Consider the following 23,049-nt stretch of genomic DNA (forward strand, 5'->3'; position numbering starts at 1 on the left):
AAGAAAGGTCAATCATCACATGCATGGACAACAAGTCAAATGCATCTGGTTAACGGAATGTGACTATTTTGGGCTCAGCATGGTGCCATGATTATTTTTGTTGCTTATTGTTTATATTTATGTCTATCTTAAAGCACAAGCAGAAGAACAGAAAACAGAAACTGAGATATCCATGTTCTATTATTTGCAGCGGACAAGGATTTCGCACAAGGTCAATGGCATAAGGAATACAAATTCTCTGCTCTCAGGTTGTGCTTCTCTATGAAACTCCAGCAAATAAAGCTTTATTCTTTGGAGAAAAAACAAGAACAGCAAAAAAAAAAAAAATTTAAGAAATGATTTTTTTTTTTCACATGAATGTTTTTCCTGTAACACCAAATGTTCAAAATATTTTCTTCACAGACTCTCTCTCAACTCCCTATTGTCCCCTTTCTTTCACTTACCCAGACAGTAATTTATTTCCAAATAGAAATATTTTTTTTTGATATTGGGTATAACTTGGGCGAAAGGAAAGAAAAAAAAAACACGTATATTTTTGGAAATAAAGGAAAAAAATGAATAAAAAACTATGAACATTTTTGCCTTTGAAAACAACAGTTTTGAGAAAAACTCTTTCACTCAAAGGTGTTTATGAGCAGGATGGATAGTAAGTCTGGGCAAGGGAAACTGGACTGGAGAAGACCCATTTCTGACTCACATGGCAGGGGTCCACATGCAGGTCTCTTGTTTATTTGCAGAAAATGGAAAGAAAGGTTTTCCTACTGCCTGTGTTGTCATACACTTATGCAATAGACCATAGGTGGGTGCATGGGAGAAAGAAATGGTTTAAATTACAGCAAAACTTTTCCTGAAGTGTTTATTTTTGAACACTCACATGTAGCGAAGGCCGGTCTCATGCTTTTAAACAAACTCCAACGCCATTTCTTCCATGAAGTTAAAAGGAAGCGTAATAGAAGAATTAGAGTCATTTTGCCAGCAATAGAAGGAAGGTCGGGCCTCGCTTTGGACTGCGGTTTGTCTCCACAGAGAAACACCAGCCAGCTGATACTTGAACTTTAGATTCCCCAGAGTTGCCACAATTTTGGGGAAGTGGCACTTGTCAGATGGCCAAAGAGGGTGATGGAAAGGCCAGGCCAGTGGCCAAGGGGGAGCCACGGACAGGTCGGAGGAAAGTTGTGCTTCTTAACCAGGAAACGGTCTTGCTTTGTTCCTGGCTATGGGGCAGCAGGAGTCCTGCTTAAACAGCCATGGTTGAGGGTCCTGCCTGCGTATGAGGCCAAAGGGCAGGTGGAGAAAGGGCGACTGTGAGGGGAGATGTCTGTGGGCAGGAAGAGGTGTTCTGGCTGCAGGTGAGAGGACAAAGAAGGGTTGGGGGCCAGGAGTGGGGAAGGGGGGGTTGGGAGGGCTGTGCAGCAGCAGACACTAGCCCCGGAGTAAGCTCTGCGGGACCCGGTCAGCCTGGCTGCTCCCCCTGAGCCCCGGGAGGGATCCAGGGAGGGAGGGATGCGGTGGGGAGGAAGGAGGGAGGGAGAGAGGGAGGCGGTTGTGGGAGCCCCCTCCCTGGGCTGGCTGCGGGGCGGGAGGGGAGGCAGCTCCTGGGGAGGGGAGGGGTGGGGGAGAGGAGGCAGAGAGGGGATGTTGTTAAACAGTTTCTTACCGTAAGAGGGAGTTGGGACCCAGATCTTTCCAGTTAATCACACAACAAACTTAGATCATCGCAATAAAAAGCAGCTCGGCTCACTCTGCCTCCTCGAGTGACCGGCTGTGCACAAGGGTCCTTCCGAGGAGCCATCTCCTCTCCTCCTCCCCGCCAGCCCGCCGGAGGGGGGGCCGCCGGCACCATGTGGGCCACCCAACTCCTGCCAGCCTTGCTGCTCCATCAGCTGCTGCTGCTTCCCATCACCATCCCTGCGGCAGGTTAGTTTTTCTGTCACTTCTCCGGGGACACCCCCGCCACCTCACGGCCGCGGCGTTTCCCCTCGCTCCCTCACAGTCGCGGCGGGGGCGGTGCAGCGAGCGGGGAGACCCCAACATCCCCGGCTCCCCTCAGCAATACCTGCGCTGAGGGCAGGCACCGGCAGCGGCCGGGGGTGAGATGCCTGGGTGTCGGGGCAGGCTGAGCTCTGTTTGCGGCAGAGTTTGCTCGTCCAGGGCTTTGAGGGGACAGGAGGAGCTGGTGGTGGCTTGCGGGGATGTCGCTGCATCCCGCCACCTCCCCTCCCAGCGAGGGGGCTCTCTCAGGATGGGAAGATCTGAGGAAGTGGGAGCGGGAGAGACAGCTCCTGGCCACTGTCAGGGCATGAGGGAACATCTGCCCTTCATTTCCAAGTGGTAGAATAAACGTTAGGTTACATAAATTGACAAGGAATACCCAAAGCAAGAGATAGTATAAGATAGTATAAGAAAGGGAAGGTCCTTGCCAAAGTTCAGCAGTATGGACATGCTATTTCCAGACTGAAATACTTGTAATTTAATTAGATGTTCCTGATGAAGCCCAGGAGCGGGGGGGGGGGGGGGGGGGGGGGGGGGGGGGGGGGAAGGAACAAACAATAAGTCATCAAGTGCTGGAAGCTCTTTAGCTGAATTTCTTTCCTGAAGTGTCCCCCTTGGACTGGATGTCTGAAGAGCTAACTCTGTGTTTCTATTGGCCCTCTGGGGAGACGTTTGAGGAAAAAAGAGTTTGCAAAGGTTTCTACAAACCTTTCCTTCCTTCCTTCCTTCCGCCAACATTGTTAGGGTCAGACCTTTGCACAGACAGAAACAAAAGGCAGCCACAATTCAGGGAAAGGATCTGCCAGGAGTGGGCAGAGTGCGAGCAGGCACACAACACTGCTTGGGTCCTGTGGTCATGTCAGAAGGCATCAAGCACTGGGTATGGCAAGTGGTGTTGATGGCTTCCAAGACATAATTACATTTTTTAAATTAAAATTATATATATATATATATAGGATTTAAAAGTGGATTTATTTATTTTTTTATTTATTGTAAACACAGTGGGCAAGTTAAAAAAAAAAGAATGGCAGCATCCCATGTAGTAAAACCTGTCATTTTTCACCTACAGTGAGTGTGGTTCTGTATGATGTTGAACTTCTCACAAGACCTTCTGTGCTCAGTCTGCTCAGTGACAATTTTGTTTTTGCATTACTAATACAGGCATTAGTAGCAGGTGAAACAGAGATACGGACACTATGCTACTATGTTTTTCTAAACTGCTTTTCCGTGCACATTGCAGTTTCCATTTTGTGGACATGTGACCTTTCAGAAAAAGTGATGACTAGAGTTAGTTTGGAATTTTCTGAGTCCCCCCCCCCCCCCCCCCCCCCGTCCCCCCCCCCCCCCGGAAAATGCTGACCCATCAAAACTTTTCATTTTAAACAGAAAATGGCTTTGGCTTGGTTCCTCCATATCAAATTAATAACAAATCTGCAGCAAAGACATTCACAATAGCAAGGGGTACCTGCTAGTGAAAAATCTTCACCTGAGATAGAAACTCATCAACTGATGGGCTAGCTTGAAAAAAGCAGAACAGCCTCCTGAAACTTTATTCAGTGGGCCAACTAGACAGAAACTGGTCTATAGCCAAATTCATAAGAAGCTAGGTCATGCTTAATCTCTGGATGGTCAGGACACTTTTCTTGAATGAGACAAAGTCCTTGTTCTGCCTGACTGTAGGCTGTTAGCAGGGTCTATACTTTCCCAAGCTCAATGAATATTTCATCTATCTAATATTCCAACAGGAGAGATTGAGAGACAGATACTGTGAGTATCAGTAGGTTGATGATTACGGTTGTGCCCTAACCAATAGACTCTTCAGTTTAGGAGGGCATGGTTCATCCTGATGTGGAGGAAAATTAGATTTCCAAAACTTCAGAATTTTTCATAAAGTAGGACTTGTTTTCTGGCCAACTTTCATAGTGGCAGTTTCTTGGCAACACTCCCTTTCTTAACTTTCCTCCCCCACCCGCCTTAATATTAATCAATCCTATTGTTTGCCTTATGGGTAAGAAAGATGACTCTTACTACATGCAGCCATTGTGCTTTCTTTGCTTTGTAAAAAGAGGTGATCTTCAACAAAAGTTTCAGGATTGGTATAATGTATGCAAGAGAAAGTTTTGTTAGCTTCTGAAAATATATTGGTAGCTTTCTAAACATAGATGGTATCTTTTGTACAGGATTTTGAATTATTTTTACTGAGATGTTTTCAAGAAAGCTTAATGTATGTGTATATATACTTAATATTTTTATCTATGAAAAAACAGGCTAAGTGATGAAAAGAGAATTTAAATATATATATATATATGAAAATCCTTTGGTAATGCATGTCCATACTTTTTCTATTACTGTTCTGTCAAAGCTGATTTTAAATTTACCTAAAAATGAGTGTTGTTTCTTCTATGAGTTGATCTTGTAGGTTTGGAATCCAGCATCCTAAGTTCTGTGCAAAGACAATGTCCTGTGTTGCTGAGTTTTCTAATACATGTGGGGTTATATTAATGGATTAAAAAAAAAAAAAAAAAAAGGAAGGTGAAGAAAACAGCAAGAAATTTTCATGTCAGCAGGCTATCCACAATATGAGTTTTTGAGTTTCTTTTTCATACGTAAGATCTTGATTGGTGAAAGAGGTAAATGTGCAAGGTTTCTATAGACTACTTGCCTAGTCATTATCAATATCCTGCAGGTCTCTGTAAGTCTAAGTCTGATTTCTTACTGAAAGTAAAAAACAGATTGGCATATTGAATGAAAAAAAGAAAAGAATGAATGCTAAAGATTTATTTAAATTAAAGATATTTTCCTGTGAAAAGACTGGCATCTGAGTGTGTTTCTTTATTCAAACTTCTCAGCACTTTCTGTAGTTTGGATCATCTGAAGCAGTTTCTGATGAAGATGTGGCAGTTGCACTTAGTTCCTATAAATAACTGTTCCTTAAAAAAATACCATAGCAATAATCGATGTATGAATGTTGTGTATTCCTGTGGTCTGCATAGCTACGTATATTTTAAAAATTTAATGTGATTTATACTTCCCTAACCCAGCTGTAGATAATCATTATTCTATATACTGTCAACAAAGTGAAATGATACTCTGCCAGTTGGAAGACTGTATTCCTTCTGTTTAATGGAATCCTTTTGGTGCTCAGTGCCAGGGGCTGCTTGTTTTGCTCTCACATATAATACAGTTCTTACCCTGCTTAACAGATTTTCTGTTTCTATTAATGTCATTTTCATAAGCAACCTAGCAGGAGAACCTAGAGTTGAAAGACGTGAGATTAAAATGTTGCATAAAACTCTGGAAAATCGTGCACTGAAGTCAAGGAAAGGAAAGCCTCTTATTGGACGAGCTCATCTGTCATTATTGTAATACTTCAACTGAGGCCAGGGTTGGAAGGGAAATGTACAGTCTCCCTCAGAGAACATAATATCTCCCCTTTGGATCTTTACGCTGAACATTAGTTTGCCACTTAAGCATTTCAGACTTTTCTAAGGAGATTTGAAGGTAGGATAACTGGGCCCCTTGATAGGTGAAAGCTCTATGTGGGAAGGAGAGGGTTGCCCTGAACTTTTTGCAATTGCTTGCACTGGATGAGCATTGGAATGTTACTTTCTCCCTACCAGTCTTCAGGTGGGGGTAGATGGGCAGAAGCTACAAGGCAGAATGGAGGCGAGAAAGGATTGATTTCTGCACTTGCTTGGGAAGCAGGAATGGTAGGAGAATTGGCGTCCTCCAGATGTGAGCAATGTTTGTACTTTGCAGTGCGGAATTAGGACAGCTCCAAAGCATTGTGAAGAAATGAAGACATCCTTCACCTCTCTCCTTTCTGTGGGGGTTTTTGGCAGTCCTGTTAGAGGACAGTAGAAGTATTCCTGAACATGGTTAGTACCCAACACATAAAGCAATGCTGCAGTGAAGCAGAGCTAGGAGCATGCTCCAGATTACTTAAATATGCTGGCAAAATCTAGCTACAGGAGATGGAATCAAATGGCTTGTGGGCCTCCACCCATGTGCTGTCTGATGAGCCTGGCCATGCCTGGCAGTCCTCAGTGCTGCTGGCCTGGCTGGGGACTGGCTGCTCCCTCCTTCTCCCATCAGCTCCAGCTCTTCCTATGACTCCTTGCGTTGGCCAGCAGCACTACTTTTAGACATACAACATGCAGTAAGACTCACCGCTCCTCACAGGGTCCGTTTTGCTGCCCTTAGCAGCTGGTCACTCTGCTTCGCCTGAATCCCTGCCCTGCCTGCCTGTGCTTTTCTCTATACTCCCTGCTCCAAACTTGGACCCCTTCAGTGGTGGCTGAGTGCACAATGCGCTGGGTGCCTTAGAGGAAGCACCGAAAGCTTGTAAAGATTGTGGAACATTATGTGAAATATAAAGGATTTAATTCTTGTGCAAATGCATAAGAAGACAAATCTTACAATGGAAAATGCTCTTTGTAATTTAGCCAGAGGTTACATACAACAAGTCAGAGTACAAACTGCAGACCATTTGTTTCTGCCAATGGGTCCCAGCATCCTGCTGTGCAGATAACCTTTTCTTGGAAGAAAAAGAGCTGTCCATTTGCATCTAACATCCAATTTTAGAACATGCTATCAGTTTTTAATGTTATCTTTTATTTCTTAAGTTTTCACACTGACTATAGGAGAGGGTTACAAAGGCAGAACTTAGCAAACGTGAAGTTGGGTTCCAGAGAAAATGGCACTCTTTGCAGCTGCTAAGGAGGGATATGTGTGTATGGGTGCGTGTGTGGGTGTGGGTGTTTGAGTGAGTGGTAATATGCAATGTAAAGCCAAAAAGAAAAATCTTTTTGCATTTCCTGAATCTGCTCAACAACTAAACTGAATGCCAACATAAAAATAAGGAAAAAATTATCTCTGTATGATATATTTCTATTTTAATCTGTTTTCTAAAAATTGTGGATTTTTTTTTTTTTCCATGAAGTCTCTTTTGCCAAGAAAATAAAATTCAAAAGTTAAAAAAAAATCATGTGGTCCTCCAGATACCTTTCTGAAAAACTATTTAATTGTCACAAGTTAACGATGACTCTTTGGACAGCTGGTTTTATTTTGATGACATTCCATCTATATGGCTGACTGCAGTTTTTATAGGTATGGTTGGTAAACATTTTTAATGCCAAATTATTGTCTTACATGAATAAAGGCATTCAACTTAATCTGGCATCTAAGTCAATTCAATCTACAAACTTATTTTCTTGGATACATTTCAGAATTGTTTCTGTTTCCCTTTCTTTCTTTCTTTCTTTCTTTCTTTCTTTCTTTCTTTCTTTCTTTCTTTCTTTCTTTCTTTCTTTCTTTCTTTCTTCTTTCTTTCTTTCTTTCTTTCTTTTCTTTCTTTCTTTCTTTCTTTCTTTCTTTCTTTCTTTCTTTCTTTCTTTCTTTCTTTCTTTCTTCTTTTTCTTTCTTTTCTTTCTTTCTTTCTTTTCTTTCTTTTTCTCTTCCTTCCTTCCTTCCTTCCTTCCTTCCTTCCTTCCTTCCTTCCTTCCTTCCTTCCTTCCTTCCTTCCTTCCTTCCTTCCTTCCTTCCTTCCTTCCTTCCTTCCTTCCTTCCTTCCTTCCTTCCTTCCTTCCTTCCTTCCTTTCCTTCTCTCCAAAATGATTTGGAAACATTGTTCATTTTTTTTGCATTCTAGCCAGGAAACTGGATATTTTTGATACTTGAAACAAGCATAAGGAGTAGTCAAAATAAGTGAAAGTAAGTTGAAACTAAGTTAAAAGTAAATTTAAAATGATGAGCATTTATTCACTTTATCAAAGCAACTCTTCCAGGACTTGGTTTAAGAGAGAAAACTGTCGTGAAAATATTTGTTTAAAGAACTGCTTCCTGAATATTCTTACAGATAATAATAAGACCATATAAAATATTTTGGTATCAACATGCACCATTTTTTATATATATATATTTTTTTTTCTTTTACAGTCACTATACTGTTAAACAATGAAATACACTTTGCATGTGGTGTCTGAAACCATTTGATAGCACATACTTTCAAGTTTGTTTTATTCATAATGAAACCAGTATATTTGTGGTATCGTACTGGGACCTGAACCAATATACAATTTGCCCTTAGTGTTTTATATCATTGTCCTGGAGATACATTATTGAATTTAATTCAAAATAACCCTTCCATCATGTTTTATAGACGAATTAAATACCTCACCACATTTGCTTACTGTTCTTCAATCCATGTATAGTAAGGACTCTCGCGTTATTGCAAACTCTATTCAACAATTTTTGCTTTTACACAAGTTTTGCCAAATGCATTTTAATGCATATGATAAAGCTTTATTTTTTATTTTGTATTAAATTGTCATTATTTACACTGAGATAAGCATTCGGTTTTGATATCTCTTCTGAAAAATATCTGTAGACATTCTGATAACCATGGTTTTGCATACTTTTGCTGTGTATATTTTATTGAGATCTAAAATTTGCATCTTTTTTTCTCTCTTCCCCTCCCCCCCTTAAGATACATATGAGTATGCTCTGCTTGGGTGTAAACTCTCAACTTTTTTAGTATGTTGTTTCCTGATAAAATGCTTGTTATATTTACTGTGTTGAGCTGTGCTTCCCTTTATTTCAGATGCAGTTAAGTGTTTTTTATTTTGTTTTTGTTTGTTTGTTTGCTTTTCTGAAGGTCTTTCATGTGATGGTAAACTTCTCATTTTCCCCTGTAAATTCAAACTTCTTTCCCTCCTGAATTTCACATGAAATTGAGTTCACATACTTCTTTTTTCCTAGCTCAACAGGAAATTCAGTTTACTTTGGCTTGCAGTGATGATTGTTCTTTGAAAAAATAAGCTAATATCTAATCTTATTTTGACCTTCTGACCTGGTTATCAGTTATAAAATGAATAATTCAATTTCTATTTAGTCCATCTGTTAAATGCTCAAGTGCAAATGACTTTGTTTCATTTCATACATGATGCAAAAATACTGAACAGCATTTTAAAATGCCTATTAATACTAAAGAAAGGGACTCAGGCATTGAAATGGGTTGCCCAGGGAAGTGGTGGCATCACTGTCCCTGGGGGTGTTGAAGGACCTGGTGCTTAGGGACATGGTTTAGTGGGTGACATTGGTAGTAGGGTGATGGTTGGAACAGATGAAGGTCTTCTGAAGGTCTTTTCCAACCTTAATGATTCTATGATTCTATGATTCTATGTCTCTTCTATATTTCTGAAATATTTATATCACTTTATATGACCATTTCTCTTCACTTGACTATTCTTTAAATTTTCAGTCTCTGAGCTTCCTGCACAGTGTGTGGGCAACTTCCCTCTTCTCAATTTTTTCTCACCAGTGCCATATTGTTTTGCTTTTCTTTTTTTTTTTTTTTTTTTTCTTCACTATTTGGCAGGACTGTAATCGATTCCTTAAATTTTCTGTCAGCATCTTCCATCCTAGAAGAATTTAGGTATCTTCCTCTCTTGATTTTTTTTTTCCCCATAGTCTTAGCTTATCTTTGACATCCAAGAAACATAATAAACGGTGCTGTTATGCGGCTGTCCATATGTGTTTTGTTTGTTTGTTTGTTTGTTTTTTCAAAACTGAAAATTACGAATGTCTTTTTCCATCTACCATATAAAGATCTGCAACTTACTTACGTCAGTATCTATCATAATAGAATTAAAATCTTTCATTACCCCCGTCAGTTGGAAGTTTAACACAACAAAGCAAATTACTTGGGAAACTGCTCAAGTTCTAAAAGATGTAATCCAGCTCTGCAAGTGTAAACAAACAAAATCAGGAAATAAAACTCCATACCAAAACAACAAGATTTCATTAAGGATCTTGATTCAAACATAAACCTTGAATTTAAATTTATTTATCTTCTCATTTGGATAATTTGGTGTTGAGTTGTTATGTGCTTGTTCTGTTTAATAAAGTGGGATGCAAAATTAGAAAGAAAAGAAAGGAATGAGGCTTCTCACATTATAACAGAATGAGGCTTCTGACATGATCACAAGTCTCCATTATGTGGTTCTTTAAGAGAGCACTAACTATTGCATAGATGGGAGTGAGACTTGGAAACCCTGAAAGCTGACATGCTGAATGCATCACAAGTCTTTATTAATAAAAGCTTTGTATAGTCTATGGCAAGTCCATAAAAGTGGGTATTTTTTTGAGGGAGACAGCAGTATGCTCCAGTTGTACTCTGTAAGACTATAACTCCTAAGCCTAAATATACAACTATATTAGAAAAAGCTGGACTGATGCAGGAAGGAGAAAGGGATTACCGATGATGTAGATAATGTCAGATAAATTCATCGTAAAATTTTGCTGTAGACAATACAAGTAGTGTTTTGATCTCATTATAATGCACAAAGGTAATCTTTAGGCCTGTTGATATCCTGCATGCTCTTGGTTGATGCAACAATGGTATAATTTGCCCACTTTTTTTACTACAAAACTTCTAATAGAAAAACAAATCCTTTTAGTGATCAGGCTAAAACCTGAGAGTCTAATACTTGACTTGTTAATGTATTTAAGCTCTAAATCACCTGAAACTACTTTTATACTGAAGTTCTTGACTCTCTTACAGCTTAGTATCAGACTTACTGTTTTCTACTAGGTGTGAATTTTTGCATTGGGGTATAGAACATACCCAGTGTTGGGACTGAGTGGTATGATGATAGGGTGAGTACAAATCCCTTTTTGGTATGGTAAACAGGGACAAAAGAGAAAAAGGAAATGACGTTGCTGCTATTTTCCCATTAGCCCAGTGGTTAGAAAATACCTAGAGGCTGGAAGACATGAAAATACAAATGTCTTCGCTATGTCAAACTTAATTTGTTAATCGAGGAAGTATCTACATTTCTATGACATTGATTATTACTCTCATTCCTGGCTGTTATACCTGTTTTATTTTTTTAAAGTATAAAAATAATTAAAATAATTGCAGTTAAATAGGGCATAGAATACAGGTACCACAACTTCCTAGGAAGTTACATTATGGCTGCAGAATTAAAATTTTCTTTATTTATATTTTCTTTACCATATTTTCAATTACATATTTGGTGTAGACTGAAACTGCTACAGGAAAAAAATATTTTTGGAAATAGTTTCCCCCTGATGCTCTACAGTTTGAATAATCTCAGTTAATACTCCCTATCTGAGAAGACTACACAGAAACTTCATATGGAAAATGTAGTAAGGGAACCCAGAGTTGCTTCTTGTTTCCTTCTTTTTGTAAGGAAATTTTTTCTTAAGTGAATGTTTAACACATTTTACGAAAGTGGTAGAGACCCATTGGGAAGACTGTGGAGGTACAAGATGAGATGGTGGAATACTTTCCCCCTGCAGCATCCAGCTAGAGTAAACATGGTAGTTCCCACTTCCCTGGGCACTGGCTGAGCTCTGTGTTCTGTCCGACCATGTTTGCTATCATGTTAAGAGACAGAAAGAGGCACCACCCTCACCTTTTTGAGGAGTACTTGACATAAAGAAATATATTTAGTCAGCCAAAGAAATATATTTAGTTAATTAATTTTCATTAGTTGGTTAGTTTTCTTCTGTTGAAGAAAAAAAATGTTGATCTGTATTTGAACGGATTCTTTTGTGTTTGAGTCAGCTCTTCTTATTTTCAAATTTAAATGGAATGACAGACTTCCCCAGTAATCTGATATTCAAGTATGAGAAGCGTCAGAGGACATAACCCACAAAATAAGCAAAAGTCCTGATTAATCAAAGTTTAGGAAACTGATATGAATGACAGTCAAAAATTAGGAGTATCAGTTATAGAATATTGCATTATAGTCTTTGATGTAGAATATTTCTTGGGCACTATTTTATTTAATATTTTAATAATAAAACCACTTAGGGTTATTTATTTATTTATTTATTTATTTTCTTTGCGGTGTAAAAGTAATGCTTTGCATTATTCAGATGGTTCTAACAAAGTCACACCACGCATTTGGCCCTTTGCCTTTTGGATTATAGGCAAAGTCATAGAATGTTGTTGTTTGAAAGCTAAAGTAAATCAGGCTGTTATGAATTGCTAAATGCAAGATCAAACCCACAATTCTCTTTGGACAACTGCTCAGGAAAAAAAAAAAAAAAAAGCACAACTGTGAACCATGCCTGTCAGGCGGCAGAGCAGAATTTCGTGATATATGTATATATATATATTTTTTGGATGATATTCTTGCATGCTTGCTGGTGACTTTAAGAAGTTGTTATCATAGAGAATTAAGATAATGACACTTATTGGTAGATGGCAAATGTTAGCATCACGAACTAAAAGAAAATACTTTGATATTTCTGTACAGATTCTTACCTTCATTTAATATAAAAATGTTGGCTAAGAAAACATAGAAATAATGACATCTTCTAAGATAATAGATTGAGACATTTACCACAAAATCTTAATGGAAGATTTATTTTTCTGTGTTTGTCTTAAAGAGCAGATGCAATCCTTATTGCAGCACTTTGGCTCTTTCACCCAAGAACAACAACAGCAAAAAGCAGCTTCAGTGTAAAGACAATATTTTCCAGTAGCAATGCTAATCCTTATAGCCAGAGTCTCAGCATAAGATTTCCATAAACATGAGTCATTTTGGGTACATATGCATTGTGTAAATGCAAGGCTGAAAATGCTTATAATAACTTATATGGGTCCCAGACACAGCACCAAAGTTATTATTTGATCTTTTCAGCAAAAAGCTTCTTTCTATAACAATAATAGGGATTCCTGTAACAATACTAGGGATTTAGAGGGAAATTAATAATTTCTTTATATTTTCTGAAAATACTTGTAGTTGGAATTAAAATTATGTGCTATTAGGTACAGGGGAATACCATTGCTCACAGTTCATCAGTTTTAAAAGAAGAGTAGAATGTGGTGAAGATTTTTTATAGGTTTATTGCAGCAGAGAGATTCTATTCCTTTGATCTTCTCTCTATTTCCCTCTTCCTCTCTCAGTCATGCCCCCCCACCCTTCACCTTTAGTAATTGAAGCTTGATGAAATCTACTTTAAATGTCTTTGGTCTATTTTTAGGTGTTTTAGGGATAACTCACCACTGAGAGGTGTGATTTAGCTAAATCCAGTGAAAATGTGAGCTCCCTTAACCATCAGGATGGAAGTTCTGCCAAAGGAACAGCCCTCTTTAGCTTCATAATGTGTGCAGTTGTCAGTAACTCATTTGGATTCACAGAGAGCTCAGCTATTGAACTTTTACAACTTGTGGAATTATTCTGAACTTCTGTGTAGAGTGTACCAAACAAAAATTGCTGACCTACGTGCACTTTGCACCTGCATAAGAAATGACCTACCTATTCAGGAGAATGGCGCACTAGGGTGAGGATTCATATATTTGCAAGCTCTGGCAAAATTTAGTAAATTAGTCCTGAGCATTCATGTTCTGTTACTGTGGCTGATCCTTTGAAGAAAAAAAATGAAAGGACAGCTGAAAACAGTTATATTGAAATATGTTATGAAAAGTACTATTACCTAGTTTGTAAATGAAGGAGTGATTTGTTCACCTAACTTTTACTACATTAGCCATCTAATCCAAAAAGATCATATTGGATCCTTGAGTGAAATAAGGTAAGTAGATCCAAAGGGCAATTTATACTTCCTGTGTTACTCATGTGTCTTAGAATAGTGAGAATCACTCTCCAGAGGTACTCATCTGCCTTCACTGATGATGGAGGAGCCTACAATGGCAGACTGGTTTCTATGGGAAAAGCAAACAAACATATGCATACAAACTGGAAAAATCGTGGGTTTTTCTTGCAAAAATCAAAGACTTTTCCTCTGGCACTTCAGCCAAACTTCTCTAGCCAATCTTGCCTGCTCCATTTTATACCTCTTCCCCTGGGTCTTTCAACAGAGACATGGAAAACAGATCTTTCTGTAGAAATCTTTGTAACAGTGCAGACTATTTCCATGTTATGGCTTCTGCCTCCCCTCCTCTTCTTTTCTGTAGGCTCACAACACTCATTCATTCACATCTAAACTGAACACAACATTCTCACTGAGCCTTCACTAGGATGGGAAAAGATGGGAAAAAGACGGGAAAAATGAATATTTTATGTTACTTTCAGGCTCCAAATCTGCTCTCAATTTGTGTTAAAATGTTCGCTGTTTTAAGAACAGTTTATCCCATTCAAACTATAATTCTCTATAACATTTTTATTCCTCCCTTTCTAATTTTAACTCCAGTCTGTCCATTAAAAGTAGACATTTGTTTAACTTTATCACTTCAGTTTTTATTGGAAATGTTTATAAGATATCAGTTTTTGTGATGTATGGCAAGCATATTTTCAGGTTCTGAAAAAAATATTCACAGGGTGAAAAACTTTCCTCTTACACTTTTCTAGTATTATGTAATTCTTTACATAAGTTTGGTAATTATTTACAAGAAGTTTCGTACCAACGTTCCTATAATTCTTTAATAAATTATATTCATTTCTAATGCAATCTGTCATCTCAGTACTGTTCTTAACTTTTTTTTTTTCTTCTTTGCTTTTTTCTTAGATGGTAAAGGAAAAAGGAGAAATCCTCTTCATGACTACAAAAAAACAGGAGAGTTGATGCTCATCAAAGTAAACAAAACACTGGAAGTTAAAACCAAGCTGTTAAATACCACTGAGCAGTGTGCCAAGAGATGCAGCAGGAACAAAGGTCTTTCATTCACTTGCAAGTAAGTTATGTATCTCTATTATTATCACATTTTTCCTAATAGATTCTTATCTAATACTCTTTGGGCAAAGGTTTCTCTGTAATCGTCATCAGCTGTAGCTTGTACTGAGGACAATCTAAAGACTGCACTGTTTTGATTTCTTTGGCATTGTTCTACCTGTCCAGAGAATATGTCATTTCTGAAGCTTTATCTGAGTTGTTCTGTCTTTTTAGCTTGTCCAATCTGTAGTGTTTTCCATAATATAGCTGAGAAATATACTCATTTTAAGATGTCGATGATTTGTGCTGCACTGTAGTGTTCAGTGAACATTTCTGGGATTTTTATCTCTCTTATAAAATGGTTATTGTCACACATCACAGCTGCAGTATTTCAGCACCACTTCAGACCATATTCTATCTTCATTTTTTGCACATTACTCCCACTAAAGTCAATGGGAACTTCACACATGGAACACAGATACATACACTGCTGAAGTTCACTGGCAAGTACTATGAATTTGATACAATGGATTCAAACCTTCTCAGCTGTACAATCATTACAAGTATATGATAGCTATTCTACAGCATCTGCTGTCTCTTACAAACACATCATGCAGCTGATTGCTTGTCTGCCTAGTACATATTCTCTACTATTTTCTGGAACAAATCACTGTTATTTTTCCTGTTTATTAGACTTGAATTGTTCCCCTGGCCTCTCCTAGTCTAGACCATTAGCAATAAATGAACACAGGAGAATCTTGGAGAGAATGAATGGCTTCTGTACTAGTAAGCATTGGGCTAAATGTCAGCCTGATCTTGAAATATTAAAAAAAAAAAAAAAGACTTATTACAAATAGAAGTCAGATCAAATGTGATAAAAGCTCTTTCTTGGCAGAAAAGGTCCTCCATTGAAATTTAATCTTTTTTTAAGCCTTTAATTCCAAATTAAAGGAGATCTGGAGATGTAGTTTTTATTATTTTGTACTTTGACTATTTACATATGCAAACAATAAGCGGAGTTTACATATTTTCCAGGCACTGATATTTTTCACATGGCACAAGCAACTCCTTTTCCTATTGGCAGAGCTTCCACTCACATCATTACTAAGTGGATCAGGTTGTACTCCATGCAATAAGAAATCCTTCAGTTCTGGTGTTCAGTGGCAAGGAGTAGTACAAAATTAAGTTTTACAGTATAAAAAAATACTAAATAGTGCCAAGAAAATTCCAATATCTGCTCAGGAAGATTGTTTCAAGGATCTTCTAATTGTAGCTACTCTGGCTGGTACATTTAATGTTCTGAAAATAATAAGTATGTTAATATATTCATTGATTCCACTTTACATGAATAATATTCTAGAACCTCTCTGCATTTTCATTTCTGTTTCATTTATGAAAGTTTTTTTTTTTTTTTTCTGTTGGGACAGTCAGTCCCTGTCATTGTATGACAGATTCATTAAGGGACAAACTCTCTCTGCTGTAATCAGTCAATAAAAGAATATAAAGGAGCAATGATGGACTTTGAGAACAGAGCTTGGAAGAATTCTGCTCACAGATAGGATCACTGCAATCAGTCATATATGTCTATTTTACACTGAAAATGAAAAAAATAATTACAAATCTGACTGCTCATGCTCTGAATTTCCCATTTTTTCCTATAGTTGTTTAGCCAGCAAGGCTAGCAGCATAGGTGTAGGTGATTAGGGCTTGCCTGTGCTATCTCTGTGCAGCAAGAGAGATTCTCTGTATCTGGGAACATTCTTGTGGTTTCATTTGGTCCCAGATGAATCCTTTTATACTGTGCATAGTTCTTTGATGCTACTGTAAACACATATTTGACGTGTTCCCTTTTAAAGGAAACAGTGATTGCTAATGTTTCCCTTTTATTCTTAGGATCACCAGTCTTTAACTTCATGCCAGCGTACGGTTAGTACAGGGTAAAATGTGTTGCTAACTGAAATTAAAACCAATTAGTTTACTGGCTGCTGTGTGATCATACAAAACCTAGAAGAGAAGTGGCATAAAATGACATTTTATATATGTGAAACATAAGACTTGGATTTTCCTTTGTTTATTGACATTTTTGTGACTTGATTCTAATGGTAGTACTGATCCAAGAAGTAGTTCTCTATCACTTGGGTAACAACACTAATGTTGATCTTTATTTTCTAGATGCAAACTCAGTTTGTTTAAGAATTATGATAGGATAAAATAGAAATACTTCATAACATAATTATGACAATAGTACTTGAAGCAGTACCCCATGAGTCTCTTTCCTGTGAGGTACCCAACCAAGATGAGGGTTTAACGTTGCTCTGGTTCTTTTCCACCAGAAAGTGGTAAATTAGTGGAGTCCAGGCATTACAGACTTATAAAGGATCAGCCATTCCTAGATTGCTGGGAAAAGAAAAAAAAGAAAAAAAGAAAAAAAAAGCTTTTGATTTATTTATTTATAATAAACTGTTGAAGTTATAATATACCACTTCTCAGAGATGACCTTTCTTCCTTTCTCTTGCTGTCATGTTTGCATAGATCTTGATCATCTTTAATAGAGTTGCAAGAGCCTTACACAGACTCATTTTTCCTACATAACACTATTGCTAAAATCCAACCCTCCCAACAAAGTATCCCTTAGATTCACTTTTTTTTTTTTACTTCATAATTATCTATTCAACATTTTCTGCATTCCTTATCAGCTTTTTTTACCTACTGCTGAGCTGTTCTTATTCCTTTGTTTCACTACTAGTTGCAGTCCATTACCCCTGCTGTTTTCCTTAAGTTATCCTTGCAGCTTTTCCCACATTTTTTTAAGGGTGAGAAAAACAATATATAGCTACTATTATACTGACTGTGCAGATGACTGTTGCATACATGTCACTTCCTTACCTACAAAGCTGTACCTGTCTAATCCTTTGTTACCTTCTTACTTTCTGTTGTGTCTTCTAGTTTCATATTTAGACAGCAAGGGGCTCTAGTGTAGACCACAGGATTCCAGAGTCTGGTCAGAAACTCTACTATCTCAGTACAAACAGCAACAACAAAAATTGTTGTGATCGGCAGTATCAGTAGAAGAAAGACCAAGAATTTGCTTAAATATGTTGACTTTGGAAGTGTAAAAACCCTCTCGATTTGGGTCCAAGAAAAGATTTGTAGAAACTTTTATGTACAAAAGTGACTGAAGCCAAGCTGGAAAGAAACCAAAAGGCAACTGAAAGGCAAAAACTGAAAGAATTGTTTGTAAACAGTGCATTCTGCATTCCCACTTTAGGAGGGAGGAGGGGAAAGGAGAATGTAATTGGAAAGGCTTGAAAGGTCAAGGATATTTTTGTGAAGATGGAGTTGGAAGCACTTGGATATGCTCATATTTGAGAACTAGCCAGAAGAGAACAGAAGGCTGAACAAAGGCAGAAGGATGAAGGTTAGCAGGTTGGAAACATTTGGAGTCAACAGAGTAGAGAGCAGTTGGATGAAAAATCTGTTTGGTGATGGAAAAGAAAATGAAGAGGATGTTTGAAAGAGGGAAGAGTGGGGAGGTTGGATAAGATCTTGTAATATTTTTAACTGAAGCCAGCAAGATCTCACACAGAAAAACTTGTGTGGCAAGAGGGGAATTAAATGGAAAGCAAGAGCTGTGAGTTGGGGGTGCAGTACATAGCCAAAGTAAAGATGAAGTGTAAGAAATCTGTGTGGCTTTTGCATACTATTAGGCAGTGTTAAAATGGCTTCTCAGGTCAGGACAAAATAGCTGAGATTTGAGATGACCGATGGCTGCTAGTTAGAAACACAGATTGTGTTGTGGGCTAAAGAAAATAGAGTCATGTGAGTGATTTATTATTTTTTTCTATTGAAAAATTAAGGCAAAAAAATCTTTGTTTAATTTTTGCTTATTCTTTTGTTGTTGTTGTTGTTGTAGTCGTTTGTTTGTTAATTGGAATAATTGTTGTCCCGATCCAGACAGTTAAGTGTTTTTAAAACCCTTAAACATATTTTACCTACACTTAAAGAAATTCCTTTGAAAATGATGTTGGGAGGAAAAGCTCTTTATATTTCATTGAAAATATTGACAGAAAGTTCTCTTACTTTTCTGATTTCTGTTCGCCTTTCTTGCCTTCTTTACCCCACCCCCCCAATTTCACTCAATTAAACACTATTACTGAAATATTTTTGAAGTACTCTACTCTTTAAAGCAGTTAAAAATAAGAGAGAGAAAAAAGAAAAAAAGAAAACTAACGCAAAGCAAGGATAAGCAGTAGGTGCACTATCACAATTTAGATTATTCATAAAAAATATAACCTTGTTTTCAAATAGCTCTGTTGTTCTAGGCAAGAAACAGAACTCCTTTTGCCTCATTTTTTCTCAAGCCATCAGAGTGGATAAACTATTAACTGTTAACTATTTCACAAGCATATTGTAAGTACAACAGAGAAGATGTTATAGAATATATAGATAGATAGATAGATTATTTTTTTTTCCTGCAGAAAGCAACATAAATGGGGACACAAATACTGTCTCGGTCACATTTATCTCACTTTTAAAATAAAGACCTTTAATGACAAGGGAACTCTTAGATTAGTGTGAACAACCAAGCTAGTATTTAATGTAGTGGCCACATCACATTAATTTCTTTGTTTCTTTGTTCTTGTCATCACAGTTGTGGGTTTAAATAGTAATTGGGGCTGTTTCTCTGACTTTCCCAGTAAAAATAAATCTGATGTCATTGCATGCTCCTTGGCAAGCCATGTGTCATTATTATAAACCACACAGAGATTTTTTTCTCATCAAGATTTTCTTTGCAGGGCCTTTGCTTATGACAGAGTTACAAAACGGTGCCATTGGTTATCCTTCAACAGCTTGACAAATGGTGTGAGAAAGAAGCAAGACCATGCGTTTGATCTGTTTGAAAAGAAGGGTAACTGATTTATTTACTGATTTTGTTTTTCCAGCTATGGAAGGGAACAAAAGCAGAGGTCACTCAGTGACTTTTTGGCTGTAGAGGCATTCTGGGTATAATATGGTTTCATACATTCTGAAAGCTACAACTTACATCTTTATTTACAAATATTGTTCCTGTGTTGCAGAACTTGTTGCAGAACACGGTTGTGTGTCTTACTGTTACTGACTTAATGTTGCTTTTTTTTAACCTTCTTAATAAGTCAAGGTGTTAAGTCCTGAGTCAAGTACTTTTGGTCAGTCAGACACTTTGATAATATTTTTGATAGCGTTCTTTGTCAGTCAGTTAGTGATCACTCATTTGAAAAAAAAAAAAAAAGAAAAAAAAAGAAAAAGAAAAAATACATGTGGACAATGAAAGTTTTTTGAATAATGATGTCTTTAAAGAATATGAAAAATATATTTAATGTGAAAACTGACAGTGAGATTTATTTTTAAATACATTGAGAAAATGTTTAACCAAACTCCTAATTTTCTTCCCTTTTCTTTCAATAGACTATGTCAGGAATTGTATAATTGGAAAAGGAGCAGATTACAAAGGGACGATATCTGTCACCAAAAGCGGTATTCAGTGTCAGGCCTGGAACTCAATGATTCCCCATGAGCACAGGTAAGAGTTCAGGAGCAGAGACAGTGGGAATAATGCTCAGACAGCTTCTACAAAGCACAGTTTTACTTATTAGTAGACAAGGAATTTATGAGAACATTGATCTTAAACAACAAAATCTCCTAGGTGTACTCTTGCCTTTTCCCAAAAGATGTCATTCTCTAGGTCTCAGAAAATCCTTACCTTCTCAGTCTTTCTACAAAGAGTTCTCTCCCAGGGCTAGCCTGTGTGTCTGGATCCTTTCTTCCCCTGTGTTGGATTTTTTTTTAGCTTTTTATACCCTTTTGATCTCAGCTCCTGGCAGTAGCAAAACAGCTGCATTACTTCAGCCTGGAGTCTGGAAGTTTATCACTGTTTTCTAATGGGCTCCTAGGAAATGGGTCATTTAAAAAATACAGTATGGGAAACAAAGGCTATTGGGAATATTAGCCCACCTATTTGATCAGTATACAATTATTGTTACTATATTTTGTATAGATCTTGTTCATTCTGTATTATTTGTAGTATATGTCAAACTCTATAAAGCACTTAGATCAGGCAATAAATACACTGAAATTATTGATTGAATGATTTAAATCCTTTCCTTCAGATCATACAAGCACAATAACTAAAAACTGATGCAGCAGATATGGGACAACTTTTGAGTTTAAGACCTGATATAGTGGGAACTGAGGACATATCTATACCCTGAGAGCAGCCTGATTTCAGCTACACTAGCTAAGGAAAAGAGAAGAAAATGAAAAACTGAAGCCAGGAAGAGTAATGATAAAAGTAGATTCAACCATAGCAAAAGTTGCTGGAAACTAGGAAAAAAAAAAAAAAAGAAAAAAAAAAAAGAGGTACTTTCCCACTCTTTGGCCATTTCTTTCAGACAGTTAGATTATAAACTCTTAAGATCCAAAAAAGACATGTCCTCTCACCCAATAATTTCCCATTCACGTTGCTGACTTTTGGTCTGTTCTCTCAGCATCAGCACTTTGTTTAGGAAGAGCCAAACTGGAGACTGCTCCTCAGGCTTGGACTTGATTGGACGTGACGGCTTACAATATAGTGTGTCTGATTTTCAGTGTTGGACTAGACCCATGCTTAATTGTGATCATATGATAAATGCCATCACCTCACATGGCAATGACCTCTTGAGACTCAATACCTTGAGGTATACAATCTTCATCTTTTAAAAATGAAATAATTCTCAATAATCACATCAGGAATGAGCATTAATTTCATATAATACACACATGACTGTATAATAAAAGAAGGAAAAGTGTATGGAGGGTATATATTATGTATCACTAAACTGAAATTTAATTTCAATCTGTAGCAAACACAGCTCTATCTGCTGAGAGACAGCCACTCTTCTATGATGAATTTTATGAGAATGACTTTTCTCCTGTCTTGTGCAATAAGTTTAATTTTTAAAAGGTCACTGGATAAATGAGGTGGCTGAATGCTAATTTTGTTTTTCAACATCAGAAAATATGATTTCATCATCAGAGACGTGAGGGAGATGGGAAGAAGCAGACAGTAGTGGTGTGTTTGGAACTTATTAGTATGAAAGGCTTAGATTTTTAGGTCAGTTTTTCTCAACATCTGATTATCACCAAGTGCAATTTAGAAAATAAATCCCCCTTTTTTTTCATGTTCAAAGGAGAGATGTACTTTATTGATTTTTTCTTGATCTTTCCAGAAAAAAATAAAATAACTTCAGACTTTAAACTTGTGTTTGGATTTAACTAATGATATATTTAATTAATTTGTATTCCAGTAGAACCTGGAGACTCCCAACTGAAATCAGGATTACATTATTTTAGTTTCTATCCTAGCACAGCTTACAAAACTCTCTCTATATATTTTTGTTTCTTAAGAACTTATTACCTAAATGGCTCAAAATAATACAAAAAAGGTCAAAGAGAGATGGTCTAAGAGTAGACCAATACTTCACAGGCTTTTTGCTAGCTTCCAGCAACTTTAGCTGTTGTTGAATCTGCTTTTACCATTACTCTTACTGGCTTCAGTTTCTGTCTCTCTTCTCTTTTTCCTTAGCTAATGTAGTTGAACTAAATCAGTACACAGATTTAGGAGTGGCTCTATTGTATAATTTTGGGTGAGTCTTTACTCTGTCTCATCATTTCCTCCCTCAAGAATGTTGCTTCAATACCTGTTGAATCCATTTGTGTATCTGACCCATCTTGAGTTTTTAATGTTATCCATTTTTTATTTTTATTTTTATTTAATGTTGTGATAGTATATCTGACATAATTTGAGATGTTTTTTCTCCTGTATTTTCTGAGCAGAAAGATTTTCCAGCAGGAAAATTAAATAACTTTTTCTAACCTGCACTGACACACCACATTAAAGCATATACAGATTGAAATGCCCCATCAGAAAAGTTTGTCCAGGACTGTCTTTAGTTAAATTTTTTTGAGAGATTTATTTTACAAGACTACAGAAGAGAAACAGAAGCAACAATTTCATAAGCAGCAGTGATGACACAGAAATTATTCTCTTCAAGCACCAAAAATAAGAAAGGCACTTTTAAGTAGTGTTTCCACGTTGCCTTGACTAGAACCACAATGTGATTAACAGAGGTATTTTCCACTTCAGTTAATTCAAAGATTTCATTAACTGGAATAAAACATGATTAAAATGTCACATTGGAATTGCGGGAATTTTCTTTTTCTCTCCATTTATTTATTTATTTATTCATTCATAACATGGAATTTGCCAAGGACAGCAGGGACTATATATTTCTCTTTTGCTTTTGTATATAAACTACATCAGCATCATAAAGACTGCCCCCAGTGCTTAGTTTGGATTCCTGAGCTGCAAGTTTCTACATTCCTCTAAAGAAAGTT

The 23,049-nt window shown here is 37.1% G+C and overlaps 1 protein-coding gene across 3 annotated transcripts in view; it reads left to right on the plus strand.

Moving 5' to 3' along the window:
• The first annotated feature begins 1,510 nt into the window (after positions 1-1,510).
• Positions 1,511-23,049, plus strand: part of HGF (hepatocyte growth factor) — a 64,207-nt gene continuing 42,668 nt past the window's right edge. Inside the window, exons 1-4 of one of the 3 annotated variants that reach the window (XM_083821364.1) lie at positions 1,511-1,917; positions 14,494-14,659; positions 19,434-19,546; positions 20,083-20,197. In XM_083821364.1, the coding sequence (XP_083677490.1) occupies positions 1,842-1,917; positions 14,494-14,659; positions 19,434-19,546; positions 20,083-20,197 (470 nt within the window). In that variant the 5' untranslated portion in view covers positions 1,511-1,841. The remainder of the gene's footprint in view (positions 1,918-14,493; positions 14,660-19,433; positions 19,547-20,082; positions 20,198-23,049) is intronic. The other 2 variants (XM_083821365.1, XM_083821363.1) reach the window with 2 other exon arrangements.

This window comes from Anser anser, assembly GCF_964211835.1.
Source record: "Anser anser genome assembly, chromosome: 1".
In the NCBI taxonomy this organism is placed as follows: domain Eukaryota; kingdom Metazoa; phylum Chordata; class Aves; order Anseriformes; family Anatidae; genus Anser; species Anser anser.